Below are 22,449 nucleotides of genomic sequence, written 5' to 3'. Positions count from 1 at the left end.
ATAGTTTGTACATGCTCAGTACAGACACAACGATCCCAAGCCTTTCAATCCGAGGATGCGGAACCCACTGATATGGAGGGCCAACTTTATACAATTATATCATCTGCCAATAGCAATAATTATTACACCTCAAATTTTTCTCTTTTGTTTAATGTATTCTCTGGGTCCCAGAATATAAATTCTATTAATTCACTATATATTTGAAGTAATTAAATGAACTACATAGACTAGCAGCTCCAGTATAATGCTTAGTAACAGTACTAATACCGGGCACCCTTGTCTTGTTCCCGACTTTAGTGGGAATGTCTCTATATTTCCCCATTAAGCTTGATGTTTGCCTTTGGGCTGACTCAAATGTATTATTACCTCATGTTAAATAAGCATCTGTCTATTCCTATTATATTGAGCATTTTTATCTGAAATGACTGTTGAATTTTAGCAAATGCACCATTTTTATAAAAATAGTAAAATTATTTTTCAAAAACTCTTTACACATTCAAAGGATTTAAATTTTTTTATTTTTTTTTCTGTAAAGTAGATTGCTTTTATTTAAAAAGAAGACTAAGCATGACAAAATGTCAGCCATTGTGAATTCTGGGTTATGAGAATACAATTTTAGTTTAGTTACTCTCTCTGCTTGTACGCATTTACAGAAATTCTCAATGTAACATGGAATGTTTGTAATAGTTATAACTGCATATGATAAATTTTTCTTTAATATGTAAAATTTCACTTTTCAAATACAAGGTATAAGTTAAAATATATCTTATTTTCAATTTGCTTTTTAAATAAATATATTGTGTATTTTGTTTTATATTAATAATTTCCATACATTAGAAATATAATTATGAAAATTTTAAACAAAATAATTTGTATTACATTTTAAATTTAATTCTGTAAATATATACCTACACTCAGGATTTAAATATTTTAATTCAACAAATAAAATACAGAAAAACAGTAGCTATAAAACCATGGAGATGGTAATTTAAACAATAACAGAAAAAAGCTTTAAGTTATACTATTTAAACCTCCTTTATCACTATTTAAATTTCATTCATTACATTAGTATAATACCTCATCTCAGCATCTACAGTTTTAACAAATGCTTGAAAAGTTTTTTGTTCAGAAACAGATGCCGGTCTGACAGAAACACATTTGAAAATATTCTTTTTCTGGTCATAGTTTCCAACACATCTATGAACTCGACCTCTAACCAGTCTTGGAAGTTTACGATCCTGTTTTTTAAAAACAAATATCAATAAAGTTATTTATTACTTCATCTGAATTTCAGTTTTTTGAAACTAATAATATGATCAACTAAATATGAATCACCACAAAATGCTGTAATTTCATCACCTGATTTAAGGCCCCACTGCTGACAAGACCATCATAGCTAGGCCTATGTGGGTGCCCTGTCACAGAGGAAAGACCTTCACTTGGGTGGGTTTCTTACAAGCTAGAAGGGCTTCTTACAGCTGCTTGTTAAAAAGACTGAATAACTCCCAATGTAATTATTCACTAACATGGACTGCCAGAGTAGTCCTAGCCTGCGAGAGCATACAAGGTAATTCAAACCAACTAATTCAAGCCAAGAACTAGAATAGGTGGCTGAAATATTTAATAATCTCCTCATAGACATCAGAGAGATACTAAGGTAGTGAGGAATTACAGAGACTCTATCTGGGAGAGGATAGGAATCTAGAATGGGGCCTGATATTTGGGGATGTTTTTCCCCTGAGGTATCTGTCAATGGTAGTGAAGGCAGTTGAGAATCTAAGAAACTGAGCAGAGCTTTTGACAGGGCTGAGAGAAAAAAAAATGGAGCTGGAGGCTCCCAAGGAAAAGAGATTCTGGTAACCACCCCCAGCCCCACCCCAGGTTTAGGGTTCAGACCCATAAGGGCTATGCCTTAATGGGACTAGTAAACCAGAAGAAGACCAGCAAGCATCAAATCCTCTCAATCATGAATAAGATTAAAGTATTCTGGGATTGCTTTAAACAGTAATAAAAAGTTCTAACTGTAAGGAAAAATATTGATAATGCTAAAAGGACTATATTAAAGTGAAGAATTTCTGTTCCTCAAAAGCCACCATTAAGACTGAAAAAGCAAACTACGGAGTATGAGAAAATACTTGCAATACACATAATGAACTAAGAATTTGTACCCAGAATAGTTAAAAAAAAAAAAAAACTCCTATAAGTCAGTAAGGAAAAGACAAATAATTCAACACAGAAAAAGAACAAGCAGCCTGAATGGACTTCATAAAAGATGATATCTAAATGATCAGTAAACCTATAAGGTTCTCAACCTCATTAATCACCAGGAAATTGTAGAGAAATGAGACAGCACCAAACACCCACTAGCACAGCTAAAGTTAAAAAGACTGACAGCACCAAGGATTGATAAGAATGCAGACAAACTACAAGTTACCTACACTGATTGTGTGTAAAGTGGTACAACCCTTTGGAAAATTCTTTGGCAACAACTACTGTATTAGAACATACGCATGCATTATAATGCAGCAATTTTATTTCTAGGTATATAGCCAACAAAAATGCATGCATATGCACAAGAAACATACACAAGAATGTCCATAGAGCATTATTCATAATAGCAAAAAATCTAGAAACAACCCAGATGCCCACCAACAGCAGAATAGAAAACTAAATTGTGGTACATTCATACAACATTATAGTGTACATAGAAATAAAAATAAATGAACTTTAGCTACACGCAACAACACAGGTGAATCTTACAAACATTGGTTGGATGAAAGAAACCAGACATAAAGAAAACATATCATATATACTATTTATATAAAGTTCAAAAACAGACAGAATTAATTTATGATATTAAAAGTCACGATAGTGTTACTTTTAGGTAGGAGACAGGAGGTAGTGAATGGGAGGAGGCACAAAGATACACGGGGTGACAGAAATGTTCTATTTCTTAACCTTGGTAATGGTCACTTTGTGAGACTTCATAGAATTGTACAGTTATGATTTGTGTACTTTTCTGTGTATGTTATATGTCAATAAAAAAGTTTCCAAAAAACTTATTGGAGTAGAGAAAAATAATAAGCATTCAGGATATTATAGAAATTAATAACATGACAATTACTATTTCTGTTTTTTTATTTATTTTTTTTATTTTTTGTGAGGAACATCTGCCCTGAGATAACATCCATGCTAATCCTCCTCTTTTTGCTGAGGAAGACCGGCTCTGAGCTAACATCTATTGCCAATCCTCCTCCTTTTTTCCCCCCAAAGCTCCAGTAGATAGTTGTATGTCATAGTTGCACATCCTTCTAGCTGCTGTATGTGGGATGCAGCCTCAGCATGGCCAGAGAAGCGGTGCATTGGTGAGCGCCCGGGATCCAAACCCGGACCACCAGTAGCAGAGCGCGCGCACTTAACCGCTAAGCCACAGGGCCGGCCCAACAATTACTATTTCTTGATCATGTACTATGTGGCAGGCACTATACACTCTATCATCCAATCTCCAAAACAACCTTTCAAAGTAGGAATTAGTCTCCCCATTGTACAGATAAAAAACTGAAGCTCGGGAAGTTTAAGCAGCTTACTCAAGGTCATAAAGCTAGTAAAGAGTGGAGTAAAAACTGGAATCCAAGGCTTATTTCAAAATTAAGGCCAATTCCAGAATTCATACCAAACTCTCTTACAAAGTATGGAAGTCTTAAAAGATCTCTAGCCTCCTCTGTCACTCCCAGCCTTCTTTGTCACCAAGCCTCTTCCCTATATCCCAACCTACTCTTTGCCTTCCCCCAACTTCAGAATCACTACCCTTACCCCCATCACTTACTAACTCTACATTTTGGTAATATAAATACTTGCAGTTTCCTGTACAATCCAGGCTCTCTCTTAGCTTTATGTATTTGCATATGCTGCTCTCTCACCTTAGAATGTATTCCTCCCCACCTCTTCCCCTCCCTCAACACACTTTGGCTTAATTTATTAGTCCTTAGATATCTAAGATAAGATAGGTCACTACATTCTTCAAAAATCTTTCCCTTATCTGCCCCATCCTTCCTATCTACTTCTATAGCACCCTGCACATACCTCTATCATATCATTTATCATACTACAGTGTAACATGTATGTAATCATATTTCTGAGACTATAAACTCTTTGAGAGAAGGAGCCATTTCCCACTTATATTCCACTTTGTATCCCTTGCATCTAGCACAGTGCCTGGCACATAGTAGGCTCTCCATATTAGTTGAACAAATAAACAACTTTAACATCAGAATTAAAACCAGACAAAACATTGAAAGTACTACTAAATCGTTAACAGAATTTCTACTGCAATGGAATTACAGCCTGCATTCGTATGTTTTGTTGGCATAAGCTTTGCAAAGAATAGTTAAATGAATACTCACTATTTCATAAAATACACAAGGCAGAGTATTTTTCCCATCTCTCATAAGAAAAGTCTTTGAATAATATGGGCCAGATGTAACAGCTGAATCGAGAACAGCTAAACAACATCGAAATAGGAGGAAAAAAAATCAGTGCTGGTAAAATGCAAATAAAATTTAACAAAAAGAAGTTGATATTTAAATAACTATTCCCACATCAACCTCTCATAGTTTTATTTATACAATAATAAAGAATACATTTCAAGAGGGAAAGATATTTTTGAAATTGTTTTATACTAAGGAAAACAAAATTTCTGGCCCTCTTCAACTTAGGAACAAGTTATATGCCAAAATTCATACAACTGACAATAGTTGGCCATTTGAAGCTTTTTCTTAGAATACATTCTACAGAGTGGTTAAATCCCCAGACCAGTCTACCACATTATAATAATAAAATACACACATGTAACAAATAAGTATCATGGTTTAATTAAAAAAAAAACACATTGAATTAGAATCAGAAGTCATGCATTCGAGTCCCAGTTCTTCAACTTACTAAATTGAGCAAACTAACCTCTTTCAAATCTGTTTCATCTAAAAAATGTAAATAATAATTCATGTTTACCTCAAGAAATTATTATCAAATGAGAGCATTATTCATTCCTTTAATAACCATCTATTGAATACTGATAGTAAACATTTGTTGTTTTGAGGTCAGCCTCCATTTCCCCTAATAATACCTAGATTTTCCTTTAGGAAACCTCTCCTATGCCATTCTGAGCCATATGATTTGGATGAGATTTGTCCCCACCCCCAGATCCCAGAGTGACCTGAGACTGACTTAAACCAATCAGCATATCCCATTTCCTAGCTACAGAGTTCAGGGTTTCAGCGACAGGCTTGTTACCAGTCAGAAATGATGATATGCAATGGGTTATTTGCTAGATTTGGGGAAAGAGCAACCAGAAGAAACTATCCAAGAATGTATAAGGATGTGTGGTATAGAGAATTCTGATAATCATCTTAATATCAAAAGGGATGAGTCAGAAGTTGCTGAAGAGACAATTGGAGCCTCAGGACGAAGCCAACACTGTGACAGGACAGAAAGATGGCTAAATCTCAAAAACATAATGTTGGATGAAAATGTAAGCTGTATATTTTAAAACACATAGAGCAATAAAATATATATAAATTGTCTGTTCAGGTCTTTTGCCCATTTTTTAATTGGGTTGTTAGTTTTTTTGTCGTTGAGATGCATCAGTTCTTTGTATATTTTGGAGATTAAGCCCTTATCAGATGTATGGTTTGCAAATATCTTCTCCCAATTGTTAGGTTGTCTTTTCGTTTTGTTGATGGTTTCCCTAGCTGTGCAGAAGCTTTTTAGTTTGATGTAGTCCCATTTGTTTATTTTTTCTATTGTTTCTCTTGCCCGGTCAGACACGGTGCTTGAAAATATGTTGCTAAGACCGATGTCGAAGAGCGTACTGCCTATGTTTTCTTCTAGAAGTTTCATAGTTTCAGGTCTTACATTGAAGTCTTTAATCCATTTGGAGTTAATTTTTGTGTATGGTGTAAGGTAAGGGTCTACTTTCATTTTTTTGCACGTGGCTGTCCAGTTTTCCCAACGGATGGACATTGAGGGTATTATGCAAAGTGAAATAAGTCAGAGGGAGAAGGTCAAATATCGTATGATTTCCTTCATTAAGTAGTAGATAATAACAACAATAAACAAACACATAGAGACAGAGATTGGATTGGTGGTTACCAGAGGGGAAGAGGGGAGGGAGGAGGGTGAAAGGGATAATTCGGCACATGTGTGTGGTGATGGGTTGTAATTAGTATTTGGGTGGTGACCATGACGTAATCTATGCAGAAATAGAAGTATAATGATGTACACCTGAAATTTATACAATGTTATAAACCAATGTTACTGCAATAAACAAAAAATTAAAATAATAATAATAACAAAAATTTTTTTAATAAATAAATAAATAATTGGTGCAAAATTAAAACAAAAAAATATAGATATATACATTTATGAAATCTGATGTATATAGTAAAATTATAAAAGCATGGACAGGAAAGATACCACAGTGATTATTTCTAGAGAAGAAGAAAAATGGATGGGAGTTTCAAGTATATCTATAATACAGGTATCTGGATATTTATTATATTCTCTATACTTTTCTGTATGTTTAGAATATTTCATAATTTAAATTAAATTAAATGCTTATTTAAAATATGGATAAATAGGTTTTGAATCTCTACTTCTTACTGGTTTATCTCTTCATTCTAGGTAAAATCAAAATCCAGAAACATTCTACAAAACTCTCCCTCTGGGGCTAGCCCCGTGGCATAGTGGTTAAGTTCGGCGTGCTCTACTTCAGCAGCCCAGGTTCGCGGGTTCGGATCCCACGCGAGGACTTACAACACTCACCAGCCACGCTGTGACAGCGTCCCACATATAAAGTAGAGGAAGACTGGCACAGATGTTAGCTCAGGGCTAATCTTCCTCAGCAAAAACACAAAACAAAACAAAAAAACTCTCCTTTTAAATATTGATTTAGAAAACAGATTAACTGTAGAGTGTTTACTGGTATCAGTAAGGGATTCTTTACAAGTGTTCTTTTGGAGTATTTAAAATATGATTTAATCTATATACAAAATTACTACTGGATTCAGTGTAATATAGTAGAAAGAACACTAGATTGAGAATAACCAGATTTGGATTCTAGATCCATTTCTGCTACTAACTAGCTTTGTGATTTTAGTCAAATCTATTTTAATTATTTGCCCCATTTCCTCACCTACCTCAAAGGTTTTGAGTGAGACAGATACTTGTAAGAATCTTTCCAGTTTTAACATTACAAATCAGAAGAATACTACCATAAATAACCAAATACAGGTAAAGTCACACAAATCAATAACAGATCCAGGACCTGAAGAAAATCCTAATAAACCATAATCTCCTTTTGCAAAATTTTATTTTTCTTTAATCTCCCCTACGTATTCCTATTGACATTCAAAAATATTGTCCAAATAGTATTACTATAGTATTTTTGAAGTATTATACCCACCCAATATTTCAAAAAGAAGTACAGTTTTCTGTGCATGTTCATGCCAGTACTTCATGCTTTCAATAACTGCAGATATAATTCTTAAAGAATTATCTTTTTCCTTAAGCTTTAACTGATACAATGAGGCTTCCTTTTACAAAAAAAAAAAAAAAAAAACAACATTAGAAAAATCTTTCATTTTTTTCATCATACTCTTTTACTTTCTATGTAAAGATTCTAGGTCTTTATAATAGGCAAATGTGTAAAATATGTAAAAAGAACTATTGAAAATTTTAGTACCGTTACTCCCCTAAATTAAAGGCAGCATTAGCACTTTATAGGAGGAGAAATTAGGATGCAATTGGAGACAATCACGAAGAAAATTATTATATGGGCAATCATTCATTCATTCATTTGCTCATTTGCTGAATATTTTTAAAGTATCATATGCCAAGTCTGTGATAAACACAGGTGAGTAAAACATAATTCCTTCCCCTAATGTGCTCACACTCTAGGAGAGAAGCCAGATACGTTCACTCATTCCAAAAGTATTTACTGGCAACTACTATGTGCCAAACACAGCTAATGAGGAAACAATAGCAAACAAAACAGAGATGTCTACCCTCATAGATTTTGCAATCTAATGAGAGATTCAGAAAATAAACAAATAAATATACAATAGAATTTCAGGAACTGATATATCCTATGCATAAAAAACAAAAACAACAGGGGGGCCAGGCCCGTGGCGTAGTGGTTAGGTGCACGTGCTCTGCTGCTAGCAGCCCAGGTTCGGATCCCGGGTGCGCACCGACGCACCGCTTCTCAGGCCATGCTGTGGTGGCATCCCATATAAAGTGGAGGAAGATGGGCACAGATGTTAGCCCAGGGCCAGTCTTCCTCAGCAGAAAGAGGAGGATTGGCACGGATGTTAGCTCAGGGCTGATCTTCCTCACCAAAAAAAAGAAAAAAAAGGGTAAAAGGATAAAGAGAGACAGGGATTATTATTTTAAATGGGTTGTTGAATGAGTACCAAGGGAACAGCAAATGTAAAGGCCCTGAGATGGGAATGTGTTGGCATTTTTAAAGATCAACTATGAAGACAGTGTGCCAAAATACTAATTTTCGGGGCAGGGGGCACTTTCCTTTGTGAGGGCGGGGGCATATGAAAGAACACTTGATGGGACATTTTTTTCTGACTACAGCCAACTTCCCTCCTCCTCCCCCTCCTTAACTAAAATATGAATGCCTCTCATTGAGGACTACTGCCATAGTCCTCAATGAGCAGCCCTTGCCACTGCTGCTAAGGTGACTATATCATATCATCTTGTGTACGAGGAAACATAAGGTTGAGAACCACTGTGAAACATGCTCTATTAGTCAGATTTCCAGCACAAAATAAAACGAATTTACCCCAGATGGCTTATTGAAAAGACTGCTTACAGGTGTATGGGCAAACAAACACAGGGTGCTTAAGCACTCAAAGACTAATGACAGCAAGAAACGTCTACCACTCCAAGGCTGAAAAGACAAGGGGAGGGAATAAAATTACCAAGCCTGTGAAAGCTGGACTCATGGATGCTATAGCATGCAGGGACACAGCTACTGCCTGAGACACAATATTTAAGCAGGGAGGGAATGGGAAAACCCAACTTCTCTCCCCACCCTTTGATCTCCTGCCAGTGACTCTCACTGGCTGACACCTAACAGAAGCCAGCTAAGGGATCCCAGAATGATGCACTATCTAGGACCATTCAACCTTTCGGAACACAGAGAAGGGCAGAGGGTAAAGAATCTATTGGGCCAGAGGGCAAGGGAGGGAAGGTAGAGAACACCCAGTACACATAATATATAAAAGACATTTACAAAGAACAATTAGAGGGAGAAGTGGAGAGAAGAAGTAAGGCTGAGGTACAGGTATAGGGAAAAATACCAACCAAAGCAGAGTTAGAGCGTATATCATGTTTAGAGAATTGTGAAGAGTCTGAAACAGCTAGTGCATTGGAGAACTAGTGGAATATGGAATATGAGGCTGGAAATGGAAAAAAAACAACAGATTATAGAGCAGAGGTCAGCAAACTACAGCCTGTGGTCCAAATCTAACCTGCTATCTGTTTTTATAAACTTTTATTGGAATACAGCCATATCCATTCATTTATGTATCATCTATGGCTGCTTTCAACCTATAACAGCAGAGTTGAGTGGTATAGTTGAGTAGTTGCAAGAGAGACAATATGGCCCATAAAGCCAAAAATATTTACCATCTGGCCCTTTACAGATAAAGTTTACTGACCCCGGTTATAAAAAATTTAGACTGGGGGCCGGCCTGGTGGCGCAAGTGGTTAAGTGCCCGCGCTCCGCTTTGGCGGCCCGGGGTTTGCAGTTCGGATCCCAGGCGCGCACCAACGCACCGCTTGGTAAGCCATGCTGTGGCGGCGTCCCATATAAAGTAGAGGAAGATGGGCACAGATGTTAGCTCAGGGCCACTCTTCCTCAAGAAAAAAGGGGAGGATTGGCATCGGATGTTAGCTCAGGGCTAGTCCACCTCGCAAAAAAAAAAAAAAAATTTAGACTGACGTACAAAGAGCTTGGAGAATTTCTGCAAGCAATGGATTAACTGTCATCATCTCAATGATTAGTAAACAGTGAAATTCAGAGCCTAGTAAGACACTCTAAGGCAACTATGGAAAGGAACAGCCATTTACAACCTACAAGAAAATATTTTGGAAATTGACATTCATCTACTCCAATGGAACTGGATATTCGTGCTAATCAAGTAATGCATGCCATGGAATTGATTTGAAATGCTCTTACCTCTGTAACTTTCTAAATACTTATTTATCTCATATTTTTAAATGTAAATATAAAAAATGTAAATAATTCATATTTAAAAGTTTACCTTGAGAGTGTTTTCTTCTGGAATATCATCCAACATTTTTTTCTTAAATTGATTTTGTTGAAAATTTGGCTTAAATGCCTGTAATGCATTGTTTTTGTCTAGACCTCTCATTGTGGAGCCAGATTTTTCTGATGAACGTGTTTGTCTGAGTATTTCAGTTTCTCTGTGGTGAGACAAGTTAGGAGGTTCAGATATTCTTAATTGTTTCTGTTGTTGAGTGCCCAAACTCACTGGACAAGAATTTATGCCATCATTTGCCACTAGGTTTGTTCTTCTGCATTGAGGCTTAAAATCATTTCTATCCCAAGTTTTCAAGCTGGTATTTTTGTTGCCATCTCTGTAGCTGTAATAGTTTTAATTAGTATAAAAAATTATTAATTATTAATAATTAATTAGTATTAGTTTTTGTTTCTATATACTTTTTCTTAATTAAAATAAAATTAATAATGAAAATTTGCATTTACATGGTAATCTGTGGTTTATAAACTACTTTGTAACTACCAACTAGTTAGAAATTCCAAATACATCATCACAACAACCCTACAATATATTATACCTCTCTTTTCAGGTGACGAAACGGAGCCTTAGGGAGGAAATAACTTGCCCAAAGTCACATAGCAAGTTACTGACAATCCAGAACCCAAAGAACTCTAGTCTCCCAACTCAGAGTCCAATGCTATAAAGTATATTTTTAAACTATACAAGCCTTCATATGACAGTGGTTGTCTCCGAGTGGTAAAATTTTGAGGACTTTTGCATACTTCTTTATACATTTATTTTAAAATTTTCTACAAAGTAAAATTTTAAGAAGTTAAAACTACGGCTTGTCGCTAATTTTAAATCACAAGGAGAATAAATATAGGCGAGGTAGATGGCTATTTGATTAGAAATTTTGTACTTTTAGTGTGTAGCTTAAAAGCCCTACTTATGAATCTGCTGCAGCATTTTACTAGCTACATTAATCTAAGTGAGTTGTATAAGCTGATCAGAACACGATGTTAATGAGGGCAAAACCAAAAGCATAATTTCTGAGCAGACTAGTTAAGAGTTCCACAGGGAAAAACTAGCCCAAGTCACAAATTCTTATTTCTGAATAATTTCTCTGAAAATATCACAAGAGGGCAAGCAATACAACCCACCCCCTGTTAGGGAAGATAGTCCAGAAAAAGGTCTAGGTTCCCTAGTGACCAGGAACAAATTTGGATTGTATGAGGCCTGAACCTTGTATAATTTGACCAGCCTTCTTAACCAAATTAGGTACAAAATCAGGTATGAAAATAATGAGAAAAGAAATAACAAATAATTACAAAATTTAAAAAATTGATAAATACCACAAATATCACAATATCCAGGAAAAAATTATTAGGATTATTATTAATTAACTGCCTGATACACCTCTATAATACTTTTTCCCTACACTGATCACCTCTTCACACGACAGTAGTTTTATTTTCAGTTGAGAGAGTAGAAATTTTGTCATTCCTTTCTCATGGCCATGGAAATTACTTTTATTATTCACAGTTTAGGAAACTTTCTTTCAGCTTCACAACTCCCTATTAGTAACAGCACATCTGCAACTTCCTCCAACATTTTGCTCAAGAGGTGCTCCTAGCCTGGAGACCAGGCCTGGGAGAACTACATTCCTTTGATCTTGCTGGGTGTGCCCACACACAGATGCTGCTTCAGCAGCCAATCCAGCTAAGCCAGGTCCTCAACATCCCAAACAGACCATGAAGCCTAAGTCGTCATGGCTTCTGAACAGGGCAGGGAGCAGTGTCTACCTCAGATCCTTCTCGAGGACAGGCTGTTCTTGGAGCCAGATGGATGTGAAGTTAAGGCCTAGATTCTAAACCTAAGCATAGAACCAGTTAAAAGATCTTCAGCAGATTACCAACTGCTTACTTGGGTTTTTAAATGTTTTCTCCTCCTGGATTTCCTGTTATATTCCAACTGTCTGATATAGATCATCTATTATTTCAAGTTGCAATATCCAATATTGGCTACCTGTCCAGATTACAATCTGTTACCTAATTCTCTAGTGCCTGTCAGAATGGATATTCTCCTAGCACCTGCAGCTGGCACTATGCCTTCAATGACCATCTCAAACCACTGAAAAGGCCTAGTTTCAAGCCCTGATCTTGAAGAAAGTATTTGACTGGTCCTGAGGAAACCAGCATGAGTAATAAAGTCAAAACTAATTTTTTTAAAATAAAAATATTACTTTGATGTATTACCCACTTTATTAAAAGTTTCCCCCCTTTAGAAAAATATGATATCTTCATCTAATAAAAGTGAGGGTAATATTAACTTCAAAGAGTTGTTGTAAGGATCATTAAAATGACATATGGAAGCACTAAACAATGACTGATATATATGTTTGGTGGTGTTTCTCCAACACTTTGTTCTCAAAATTATTTCCTTCAGTAGTTGCCACTTAGCCAAGAATACTAAAATCCAACCTAAAAAATAATCCATGTCCTCTATCTATTCATTTTTTTCACAATATTTAGGCATTAAACTTAGGTCCTTATGGCAATGACCCAAAAGTACCCTCACCATCTTCCTTGATGGTCCTCTTCATTTCTTGACCCCCTACCACTGCAGATGCATATGCATTTCTTTCTCCATCTTTCTTTCTTATTCCATTCTATTTTCCTTGGAGCTGACTGTCTTACTAGGGTAAGACTGAGCATTCTATCTCTGAATATATCCAAGACTAAGATACAGTTATTCCCAACTCGTTACTATTGTCACTTAGACCATTAATGATTCATAGCAAAATGATAAAAATTCAGGTTGATAAATATTGACAGAAATTTCATTATAACATGAAGTATTCTTTGGAAACCTAATCACTGCTAAATTTACCTATTTTCAAAGTTTTATATATCATGTCATCCTAACTTCTTTTGTAAAACGTAGCTAATATCGCTATAGTTATTAAGTATAGAAATTTCCTAAATGTAATTCTGTGAGATGAAGAGATGAAGGAGGAGGGAAAGGAGGAGAGGAGGAGAGACGAAGGAGAAGAAGGAATAGAAAAGAAACAGAAATCTTAAGTAGACTCACCTCCAACCACTCTTGCTTCTTTCAGTATTTGATTGAATAGACTTAGACACAAAATCTTGACTTCTCAGGGGATGAGAAACTGAATGTGGTGCTTGCCTTTCAAGGAAACGTGTCTTATTAAATATTAATAGTTTGTTTCCAAATTGAGAAATGTAAAATATACATAGAAAAATAACATCAGTCAGTAACAGACACACACATTCATTGGTGTATATTTTTCCACATACCCTGTGTTCATTGCCTTCGTTGAAGGAGGCGACTCTGGATTCACAGTGTCCCAGGCCCAATCTCAAAAGATAAAAGTAACATAGATAAAAGTAATATAGGTAGCACTTTTTAAAATAATTATTTCATACTTATTTAATTTGGAGGAGTTGCAAGTTTGAAGAAGAAAAGAACTTGAAGATATGGACTTGTTCTTCAACAGTAGTTTGTTGTGGAATTTGTCACAGCCTGTCATTAATTTTTATAGATGTCTTTCTTCCCCATTGTATTCTAAGCAAAGGTAATACTTTAATTTGTATCTTTTCCACAATCAATCCTAGTATAGTACCTTGTACTTTATAACATGAATTCAGTGTAATCAATGTTTCTTAAACTTTTTTGATCCCAACCCACAGCAAGAAATACATTATAACCCAGAACATATATACACATGGTGTCCATGTGTGTCTGTGTGTGTCTCTGTGTGTGTGTGTGTGTGTGTGTGAGAGAGAGAGAGAGGAGAGAACATAAAATTTCACCATCAATTCTTATCCTTGCTATATGTGATACACTCTGGTATGTTCTATTCTCTCCTACTCTATTCTCTTCTATTTCTCTTTTTTAAAGATTGGTTGTTTCCCAACTTGACTAGGACAAAAATTAGAAAAACACTGATCTAGTCCTATCTCTTAGCCAATATAAGAATGTTATTATATCTCTGACAGATAGTAATCCCAATCAGAGCTTGGAGAGTTCAATACTTCAGGAGGATGCACATTTCCCTATGGAGCAGCTCAAACCGTTGTCATTTTTCAAAGTTAACATTCACGCTACTTATAAAAATATTTCAAATGGTAGAGAATTTTTTAAATTTTTTTTTAATTTTTTTTTATTTATTTCTTTTTCCCCCAAAGCCCCAGTAGATAGTCGTATGTCATAGATGCACATCCTTCTAGTTGCTGTACGTGGGACACGGCCTCAGCATGGCCGGAGAAGTGGTGCGTCGGTGCAGGCCCGGGATCCGAACCCGGGCTGCCAGCAGCGGAGCACGCGCACTTAACCGCGAAGCCACGGGGCCGGCCTGGTAGAGAATTTTTTAAATGGCGGAGGATGACCAGGTAAATGCCCACTTATGCAAATCCATGTGCCTTTTTTATTTTTTAGCCATAAAAATAGGAATCATATGAAATTCATACTTCAAATTCCTCAAATATGGAAGAAAACAAAATAATTATAGATTTAGAAGTAGATTAAGGTCTATGGTGGTACGCTGGATGAAATTAACAAAACAAGTATTGATATCTATAAAGAGACTGTAAAATTCTAGTTGCATATCATCCTATTAAAGATTTTTTAAATGTGCCCCCAAAAATGTAAATGTATATAACCAGCACGAACCAAGTATATTTCAGAACGTCTAGTGGCTATCTCTTCTTCTGGAAAGAAGTAAAAAGTCAGCAAACATTAAGACCTCTAAGCACCCACCACCATAGCTAATTGTTTCAGAAATGAGAGGCCTAACTATAAAGCTAAACCAGGGTTCTGGTGACCTCGCTTAAAAATATGAGGTGAACCAGAGGATTTCTATCTTTAGAATTTGAATGAAGAGATCCAAAAGGCAGTCGACAACGGACTCTGAGAACTAGAACTAAAAGGTTATGTTAACTCCCAGCAAGGGCAAGTTAGTTCATGTGCTAGTTGAAGCTATAAGAAGCCAACTGGATGAGAGAGTAAAGAGCCAATGAACGAAGAAAGGCAAAAATGCTACAAGAAGAGAAAAAAGACTAAGGCCAAGCACTAAAAATTCCTGGGCTTCTACCTCCTAAGGTCTATTTTTTTCCATTATCTCTGTGTTCCCATGCACACTTATCCCGATTCCTGAGGCAACTTGAGTCTCTCCATTCTTTACCACCAAATATCTAAGTCACAATGTCCACATGTGCCTTGAAAAAGAAAAAAAAATCTTTACAATGTAGGTTACTACTTCATTAGAACAAAGGCTCCAGATCTGAGATACTCCATTTAAATGCTAAGCCACCCTTGTAGACAAGGAAACTCAAACTACTGTACTGGAATGTTCAGAAAGAGCCAAGTAATCCCTATATTTGGAAAGTGGAAAGAATAAAAAAAAAAAACTTTCATTTCCATTATAATAAAATAGAAATGGTAATTTTCTATAATCCTAGTTTTTATTTTCTGAAAATTTTCACCTTATTTTCTTACCTGTTGGTAAAGGAGGGAAATCATAACTGTCAGAAGCAGTACTGATACCTGGATCATTTTTAAGTGGATTGGAAGTTAATGGCTGTCTATTCCTCTTTTTCTGATTGAACAATGGTACAGGCAAACAGCCTAAAATGAATGCACCAATAAATTAGTACATAGTAGGCAAACAGATCTCGTTATAGAACAATTACCAGTATATAATAATACACTACTTGAATTTGTCTATTTCTATATGATAATTTTATATTTATTATAGATATATTTTTATATCTTTGGATTGATTGTTACATTCTTTTTAAGATCCTGGATAGCCTCGTTTGTCTCTCTAAAAACACCTTTCTTGTTCTATGTTAACATTGCCTTAATTCCTCTTGTTTAGAAGTAATTCCCATCTTCTCCCTCATCTCCCAACTCTTTCCAAATCCACTTTTTGTTTTCCTTATTTCCCTCCTGTGCTTGCCTGTTACCTTATCAACTGGAGGGGACCCTTCAAGTACAATAGAGGTAAGAGAGAACCAAACTTTGACCCATGCTTTCCAAAACCCCACTCTTTGGACTATGGTAGCACACCCTTTAAGGCCATGGTTTTCAAACCTTAGTTTGACTAAATTTATCTGGAATTGTGCTCAACATGCTGGTTCCTAGACCCCACTCACATAGATTTTATTTCAATATATTTGGTTTAAAAGCCAAAACTCTGCAATTTTAACAAGTACTCCTGATGTCTGTAATGCATATTTTCTGTAGATCATTTTGAGAATGCCTTAGTGTGATAACATCCAATCTAAATGAGAATAAATACTACCTCCAAACCCTCCAGATGGGAGACCTGGGGTCTCAAGTCAAACCAAAAGTATGAATCTATAAACACTAACACTAGAAGGGATCTCAGAGGAAAAAGAGCTCCAAAAACCTTGCACATTGCCACAGTGGAAGAATCCAGACGTAACCCAAGCTTCCTAAATCTCAGTTCAGATGTCTTGCCACTATACCATACTCTAGCTAGTCCATCAACACTTGTACTATGGGAGAAATACAGACTTGGTGATAACTATCTGATGAAAAGCTAGGAAAATGATGTGGGCTCTGGAGGCAGACTGCCTGGGTCTTAATTACAACTTCAAAGTAGGTTTGAATTACAACCTCAGAGCATAAACTTGGGCAATTTCCTTAAACGCATTGTGCCAATATGACATATACTGAGAGGCAGGATAACATAGTAATTAAGAGCATGGACTCTAGAGCCAGATTCCTAGGTCCAAATCCTGGTTCTGCCACTTAATAAGTTACTGTTTTAACCTCTTTGTGTCATAGTTTCTCATCTGGAAAACAGGAATGATAATACAGTCATGCGCTGCATAATGACGTTTTGGTCAACAATCAACCACGTATACAACGGTGGTCCCATAAGATTAGTCCCACATAGCCTAGGTGTGTAGTAGGCTAGATCACCTAGGTTTGTGTAAGTACACTCTATGATGTTCGCATGATGACAAAATCGCCTAACAACGCATTTCTCAGAACGTACCCCCGTCATTAAGCCACACGACTGTAATAATACCTATCTCAGGGGGTTGGTGTAAGGATTAAATAAATTAATACGTATAATTAAATGTCTAGAATACAGTACATCCACCATAAATGATAGCTATTATTATCTTCATAGTCATTATCATCATTTCCTTGGTTCTCTTATTCTTGTTCTCTGTCCTTAAACTAACAAATTGGGAAAGCAGGGGAAATGTCAGGGGAAGCTGTTAGGGAGACAGAAGTGCTTCTGGAAATATTTTAAATAAGTCACAAGTACAAATAAAAATCAATCTATTTCTTTGTTTTCAGCTTAAAAGCACAAAACAACTCAAGCACGCAGGGTTTGTCGAAAGAACACTAGAGTAAATCCAGGAAAGTCTGATTTTACTCTCACCTGTGCCACTAAATGTTTTGCCTTAAGTATTTTATTTCCTTGAACCTAAAAAGTAAAGAGGCTAGACTATAAGTTAAATCTTCTCAAAAGATCCTTCCAAAATATTCCATCTATAAACTGTACAAGCTTTACATAGTATCTACAAAATGTAGAAAAATTTAAAAGTTGTTCCATACCTGCTGTACTTCGAGTTGAATTTTCATTTAGGTTTCTCTTCATTTCCTTCAATACCAAAGACTATAACTTTTTCTTTAGCACTCCAAATTTACAGCATGCAGTTGTTCGACTAAACCTTCAAAGAAAGAAATTTGTGACTCATATTGTATCAACAACAAAATCAAATTCCTAGCCTAGTAACTACCGCAATCATGGTTTAAAACCTGATAATGGAAACACTTTGTGGAGTCCTTTGCTCTCTGAGTAAAAATTTACAACATAACCCATTTTTCCAACTCTTTCCAACTCTGTTCAAAGTTGGGACTAGGGTGGCTATCACTCTGCTTCCTAAACACACGTGGATTTTCACACAGTCTTTGTAATTTATTTCAGAATCAAGGACCCACATCGAGAATAATTCTGAACCAGATCTATGAAGAGGGAAGTGGACTACAACGTTGGCAAACCTATACGCTTACAAGGCCAGGGAGGAAATGTGTAACTGAACTGGCCGCGTGGGAACATGCTCTGCATCTCATTTTATTTTTTTGTGTGTGTGAGGAAGATCAGCCCTGACCTAACATCTGTTGCCAATCCTCCTCTTTTTGCTGAGGAAGACTGGCCCTGGGCTAACATCAGTGCCCATCTTCCTCCACTTTATATGGGACACCGCCACAGCATGGCTTGACAAGCGGCACGTCCGTGCGTGCCCAGGATCCCAACCTGCGAAACGCGGCCGTGCAGCAGAGCGCGCGCACTTAACCGCTTGCGCCACCAGGCCTGCCAAACATCTCACTTTAAAACACTGTGCAGATCATCTGCCTTGGCCATTCATTTGAGGTCTCTGGATTGTATGATACCAAAGATGAAGGCCTCACTTAACATCCAGAATAATCGTAACAAGTTTCCACCCCTGTTGCTATAAATTCAACATGTGAAACAAGTATTTTTTCATTGTTTTTTATTTTACAACAGAATTTCTGTTGCAGATCTTTCCACGTTTAGCCTCCTAACATATTTTAATTCCAATTTAATTCGACAAACACCTACTGCATGAAAAGGCAAGATACAAACCTGATAAGACAATTTCTGCTCCCAAGTTCACTACTCAGTGAGGGAGACAGACATGAACACAACTAAAGTAACAACGCAAATCATGCTGAGGTAAATATTAGTTTCCAAATATCGTCTACGGAATAAAACTTGGGAAACATGATGGCAGGGGCTGCCTCTGCTTTGTTTCCATAGCTCGGGCTTGAAGCTGGACGCAGCAGGCCCTTTGGAAAATACTCTTGATGCCACTCTAGGAACCGAAACAGAGGCTATGAAACTTTGTCTCAGCACAGAAATAGCAACGCAACTCACTTCCTAAACCCAGAGCGGGCTTACAACGGCTCTTCCGTTTCTGAGTATCACACAAACAAAATAAACATCCTCCCCCGGCCAGCGACTCTGAGCTGTCCCCACCCCAGCTTCCAACTGGGCTCAAATGGCATTAATGAGGTTGGCAGCATCGACGTACACAAGTTTGCTCAGTCTGCACTCACGCCGCCCCCAGAGACCGCTGTCTCAGACCGAGGCCAGGAGGCCGATTTTGGGCCTCCTCGCTGGAGTGGGGGATGAGCTCCAGTCAGAGCTCACGTTCTCTTCAAACCATCCCTCTTGACCTGGAGACTGGGGGCAGTTTTTAAGTAAGGACACCACAGACTTTCCCTTCTTGGCCCTCCGGCCAAGAGGACACGCAACTTTAACCTTCAGTTTCCCTCGACTCGCTCAACCGTCGTCGCGGAGACAGCCCAGTCAGCCACCGCCCCCTTCCCACCTCCGAAAAAGCGCGGGAAGTCGAGCGTGCGCATGCGCGCCTGGACACGCCGGCCGGCCGCGCAAGCGCAGGGGCCACCGCCTTGGGTTCTGGGCCGCTCTCCCAGGAGCGCTGACGTTAACGCGCCTCCCCTTGCGTTCTCACACTGGGAGCTACGCCGCGCAGGGATGGCCCTACCTCCTTAGAGTTTTGCCCGGAGAGGCACGAGACTGTTCTCATCACCGGTGAGGCCGTGGCAGGTCTCTTGCCCAGCCGGCCTCTGCCCCAGCTTCGTCAGAAAACCATGCTCGGGGCTCGTCGCCCACCCCCGTCCCCACACCCGCGGTCACGTCTTAGGTTCTCGACATCAGTTTGTAAGAGGCTGGTGGCGCCCCAGAGCCCTCCGAGAAGGGAACGACTCAAAGGCCGCCGGCCTCAAAACCAGGTCGTAGGGTCTTGCTTGCTCTGGCTGAGTTTCTGCGGTCAGTCAGGGAATTGGCGCCTCCAGGAGGCTGGTGGCAGAGCCGAGGCCCGGGTTGCGATGACAGCCCTGCGGGGAGGAGAGATCAGTAAGGCAGGCCGGTGCTGCCACCTCAGGAGGGACAGGGCAGCGCCCCTCAGGAATGGGGCCGCGACCTGAGCCCTCGGGCCCCTGGACCGCAGCTTCCTAGCCCTTGCATCTTAAGCAGGTTGTTTACCCCCGCTAGACCCACCTTTACCTCCTCAGTAAAATAGTGATATGGCATTTACATAATTGCTCTCAAAGTATCAAAAGAGAACGTGAACAGTGCTGGCACACAGTAAGTGCTCAATAAATGTTGGCCCTTATTTAATAACAGTAGCTGGCATGTATTGAGTAGTTCCTATAGGCCAGGATTAGTAATTCCAGTTCTGTCTGGGTTCTAAGATTGTGTTTTGTTGTTGCCATGTTTTCTGACCATTTGAAGATGGGGGTCGGTGACGGGAAGAGGTGCAGAGGGCCCAGAGATACAGGGAAGGTTTTAGTAAAGGCCTAGGACTATGAGACCCTGAGACATAGTAGTAGTTTCTTTGAAGATTGGGTCAATTAAGGAGAGTGGTCGGGAGAGGGTATTAGAGGTAGGTTGAGACCAGATAATAGGAGACCTTGAATGTCAAACTAAGGAGTAAGTTTGAAGGAATAGGATCATCATTTAAGTTGGAAAAGAAAAGACTTCAAACAATAAAATGTCTGAAAAGACTTGTTATTCATCATGATCCCAGAGAGGAGATTTTTTTTTAAAATGGGTAAAAGCTTCAGAGAAACAGATTTTGACCTGATATATATATACATATGTACATACACACATATACAACACCCACCTACCCCTAAAAAATAGATTTCTCCTTAAAAAAAAAAAAAAAAAAAAAAAAACTTTAAACCCAGTATGAGCAACATCCTGTGCTACATTTGTAAGGAATGCAGACATGAGCAATGTGGAATCTTTGCGAGCAGTTTATAAACTTATTCATTCTATCCTTATCTCCCTCTGGTTGTCATTTATTTATTTCCACCTGGAAAGTTGGTGAGGGTGGGTGACAACAATAGGGCCACAGGAGAAAGAGAAAATTAGAGAGAGTAATTTGATTCCACGACTGTGGGACAACCACATTATGTATGAGACACCTTGTGTGTAATATTGGAGAGAAGACCCTCCTTATCCCCCAATCATACTATTTTGAAAACAACTCCACCTTAAATTTGTCTCCCACAAAATTTCTGGCATCAATCTACTGGACAGCCATGACTATGAAAAATTTAGCCTCCTTTTGTTTTTTTTGTTTTGTGTGTGTGTGTGAGGAAGATCAGCCCTGAGCTAACATCTGTTGCCAATCCTTCTCTTTTTGCTCAGGAAGATCGGCCCTGGGCCAACATCCATGCCCATCTTCCTCTGCTTTATATGGGACGCCACCACAGCATGGCTTGATAAGCAGCGCGTATGTCCAAGCCCGGGATTCGAACCTGCAAACCCCAGGCTGCCGAAGCAGAGCACGCGAACTTAACCACTATGCCACTGGGCTGGCCCCTACCCTCTTTTTGTTTTAAACTACATTATTTTGCTAATAAATCAGGCACCACCATCCCCACAAAACATTTGTAGTGCTGGAATTTCCTAGGCTTATTCGTTTAAGTACTTCCACACATTGAATATTCAACCAATAGTGAGATAGTGACAACTAAAAAGGGTTGTATACCATCAGGTCTCTAAACTCTCAAAAAAGAACCAGAATAATATATATTTGTAGTTTTTGTAGGGCTCAAAAATTTAGTGTGCTTTGGGAAACAGGGAGTTAAAAATCTTTCGGAAGTTAACTTGGTATAAGAGTATGAAAAGCCTCTGTTGCTCTAGTTTTAAGGAAATACTCTCCTTTTTTTCTAATAAAGCTTTCCTCAGAAGAAAAACTCTGTACACAATAAACAAGGTAAGTATGGGACAGAATTACTGCAATTCATTATCTATCAGAAAGTTACTCATTTTGACATGCAAGGGAAACTTTGTTTATGAATGTTAAATGTGCTTCAAAGTGCTGATCTGTTAAAATTCCATAAAACAAGCCTCAAAATGCAAGTCATTTGTGCCAGCTCCGAGCAAATAACTGAAGCAGCATTTCTAGAGAGACTAGGGCAAAGGACAAAACTAACCACAAATCAGCATAAAGGAAACAAAACATAACGAAGTGTTAATAATTCACCATAGTTACTGTTCTTAAAACCA

The 22,449-nt window shown here is 37.9% G+C and overlaps 1 protein-coding gene across 2 annotated transcripts; it reads right to left on the bottom strand.

Annotated features, from left to right (window-relative positions):
* Window positions 1-1,046: 1,046 nt before the first annotated feature.
* On the bottom strand, window positions 1,047-17,976 carry SPATA22 (spermatogenesis associated 22). 2 transcript variants are annotated; one of them, XM_087440186.1, is made up of 9 exons: window positions 17,934-17,976; window positions 15,831-15,959; window positions 13,631-13,691; window positions 13,404-13,499; window positions 10,335-10,677; window positions 10,259-10,261; window positions 7,460-7,589; window positions 4,404-4,501; window positions 1,047-1,238 (listed from the first exon to the last, which is right to left on the bottom strand). In XM_087440186.1, the coding sequence occupies exons 1-9, from the start codon at window positions 17,974-17,976 to the stop codon at window positions 1,047-1,049; spliced, it is 1,095 nt and encodes a 364-aa protein (XP_087296312.1). The 2 variants fall into 2 exon arrangements, with proteins under 2 accessions (XP_087296312.1, XP_014645310.1); XM_014789824.2 differs by lacking the exon at window positions 10,259-10,261.
* Window positions 17,977-22,449: the final 4,473 nt, after the last annotated feature.

Source organism: Ceratotherium simum, chromosome 16, assembly GCF_057802395.1.
Source record: "Ceratotherium simum simum isolate JZ-2026a chromosome 16, ASM5780239v1, whole genome shotgun sequence".
Taxonomy (NCBI): Eukaryota; Metazoa; Chordata; class Mammalia; order Perissodactyla; family Rhinocerotidae; genus Ceratotherium; species Ceratotherium simum.
This window is presented reverse-complemented; position numbering and strand designations above follow the sequence as displayed.

What these genes read in the sequence shown, in the direction of transcription:
- SPATA22 (XM_087440186.1), bottom strand. Translation starts at nt 17,976, where the DNA reads ATGAAGAGAAACCTAAATGAAAATTCAACTCGAAGTACAGCAG. An exon ending in TTTCCCTCCTTTACCAACAG is followed by an intron (nt 13,692 to 15,830) that starts GTAAGAAAATAA and finishes TTATCTTTTGAG; the next exon opens with ATTGGGCCTGGGACACTGTG. An exon ending in AGAAGCAAGAGTGGTTGGAG is followed by an intron (nt 10,678 to 13,403) that starts GTGAGTCTACTT and finishes AAACTATTACAG; the next exon opens with CTACAGAGATGGCAACAAAA.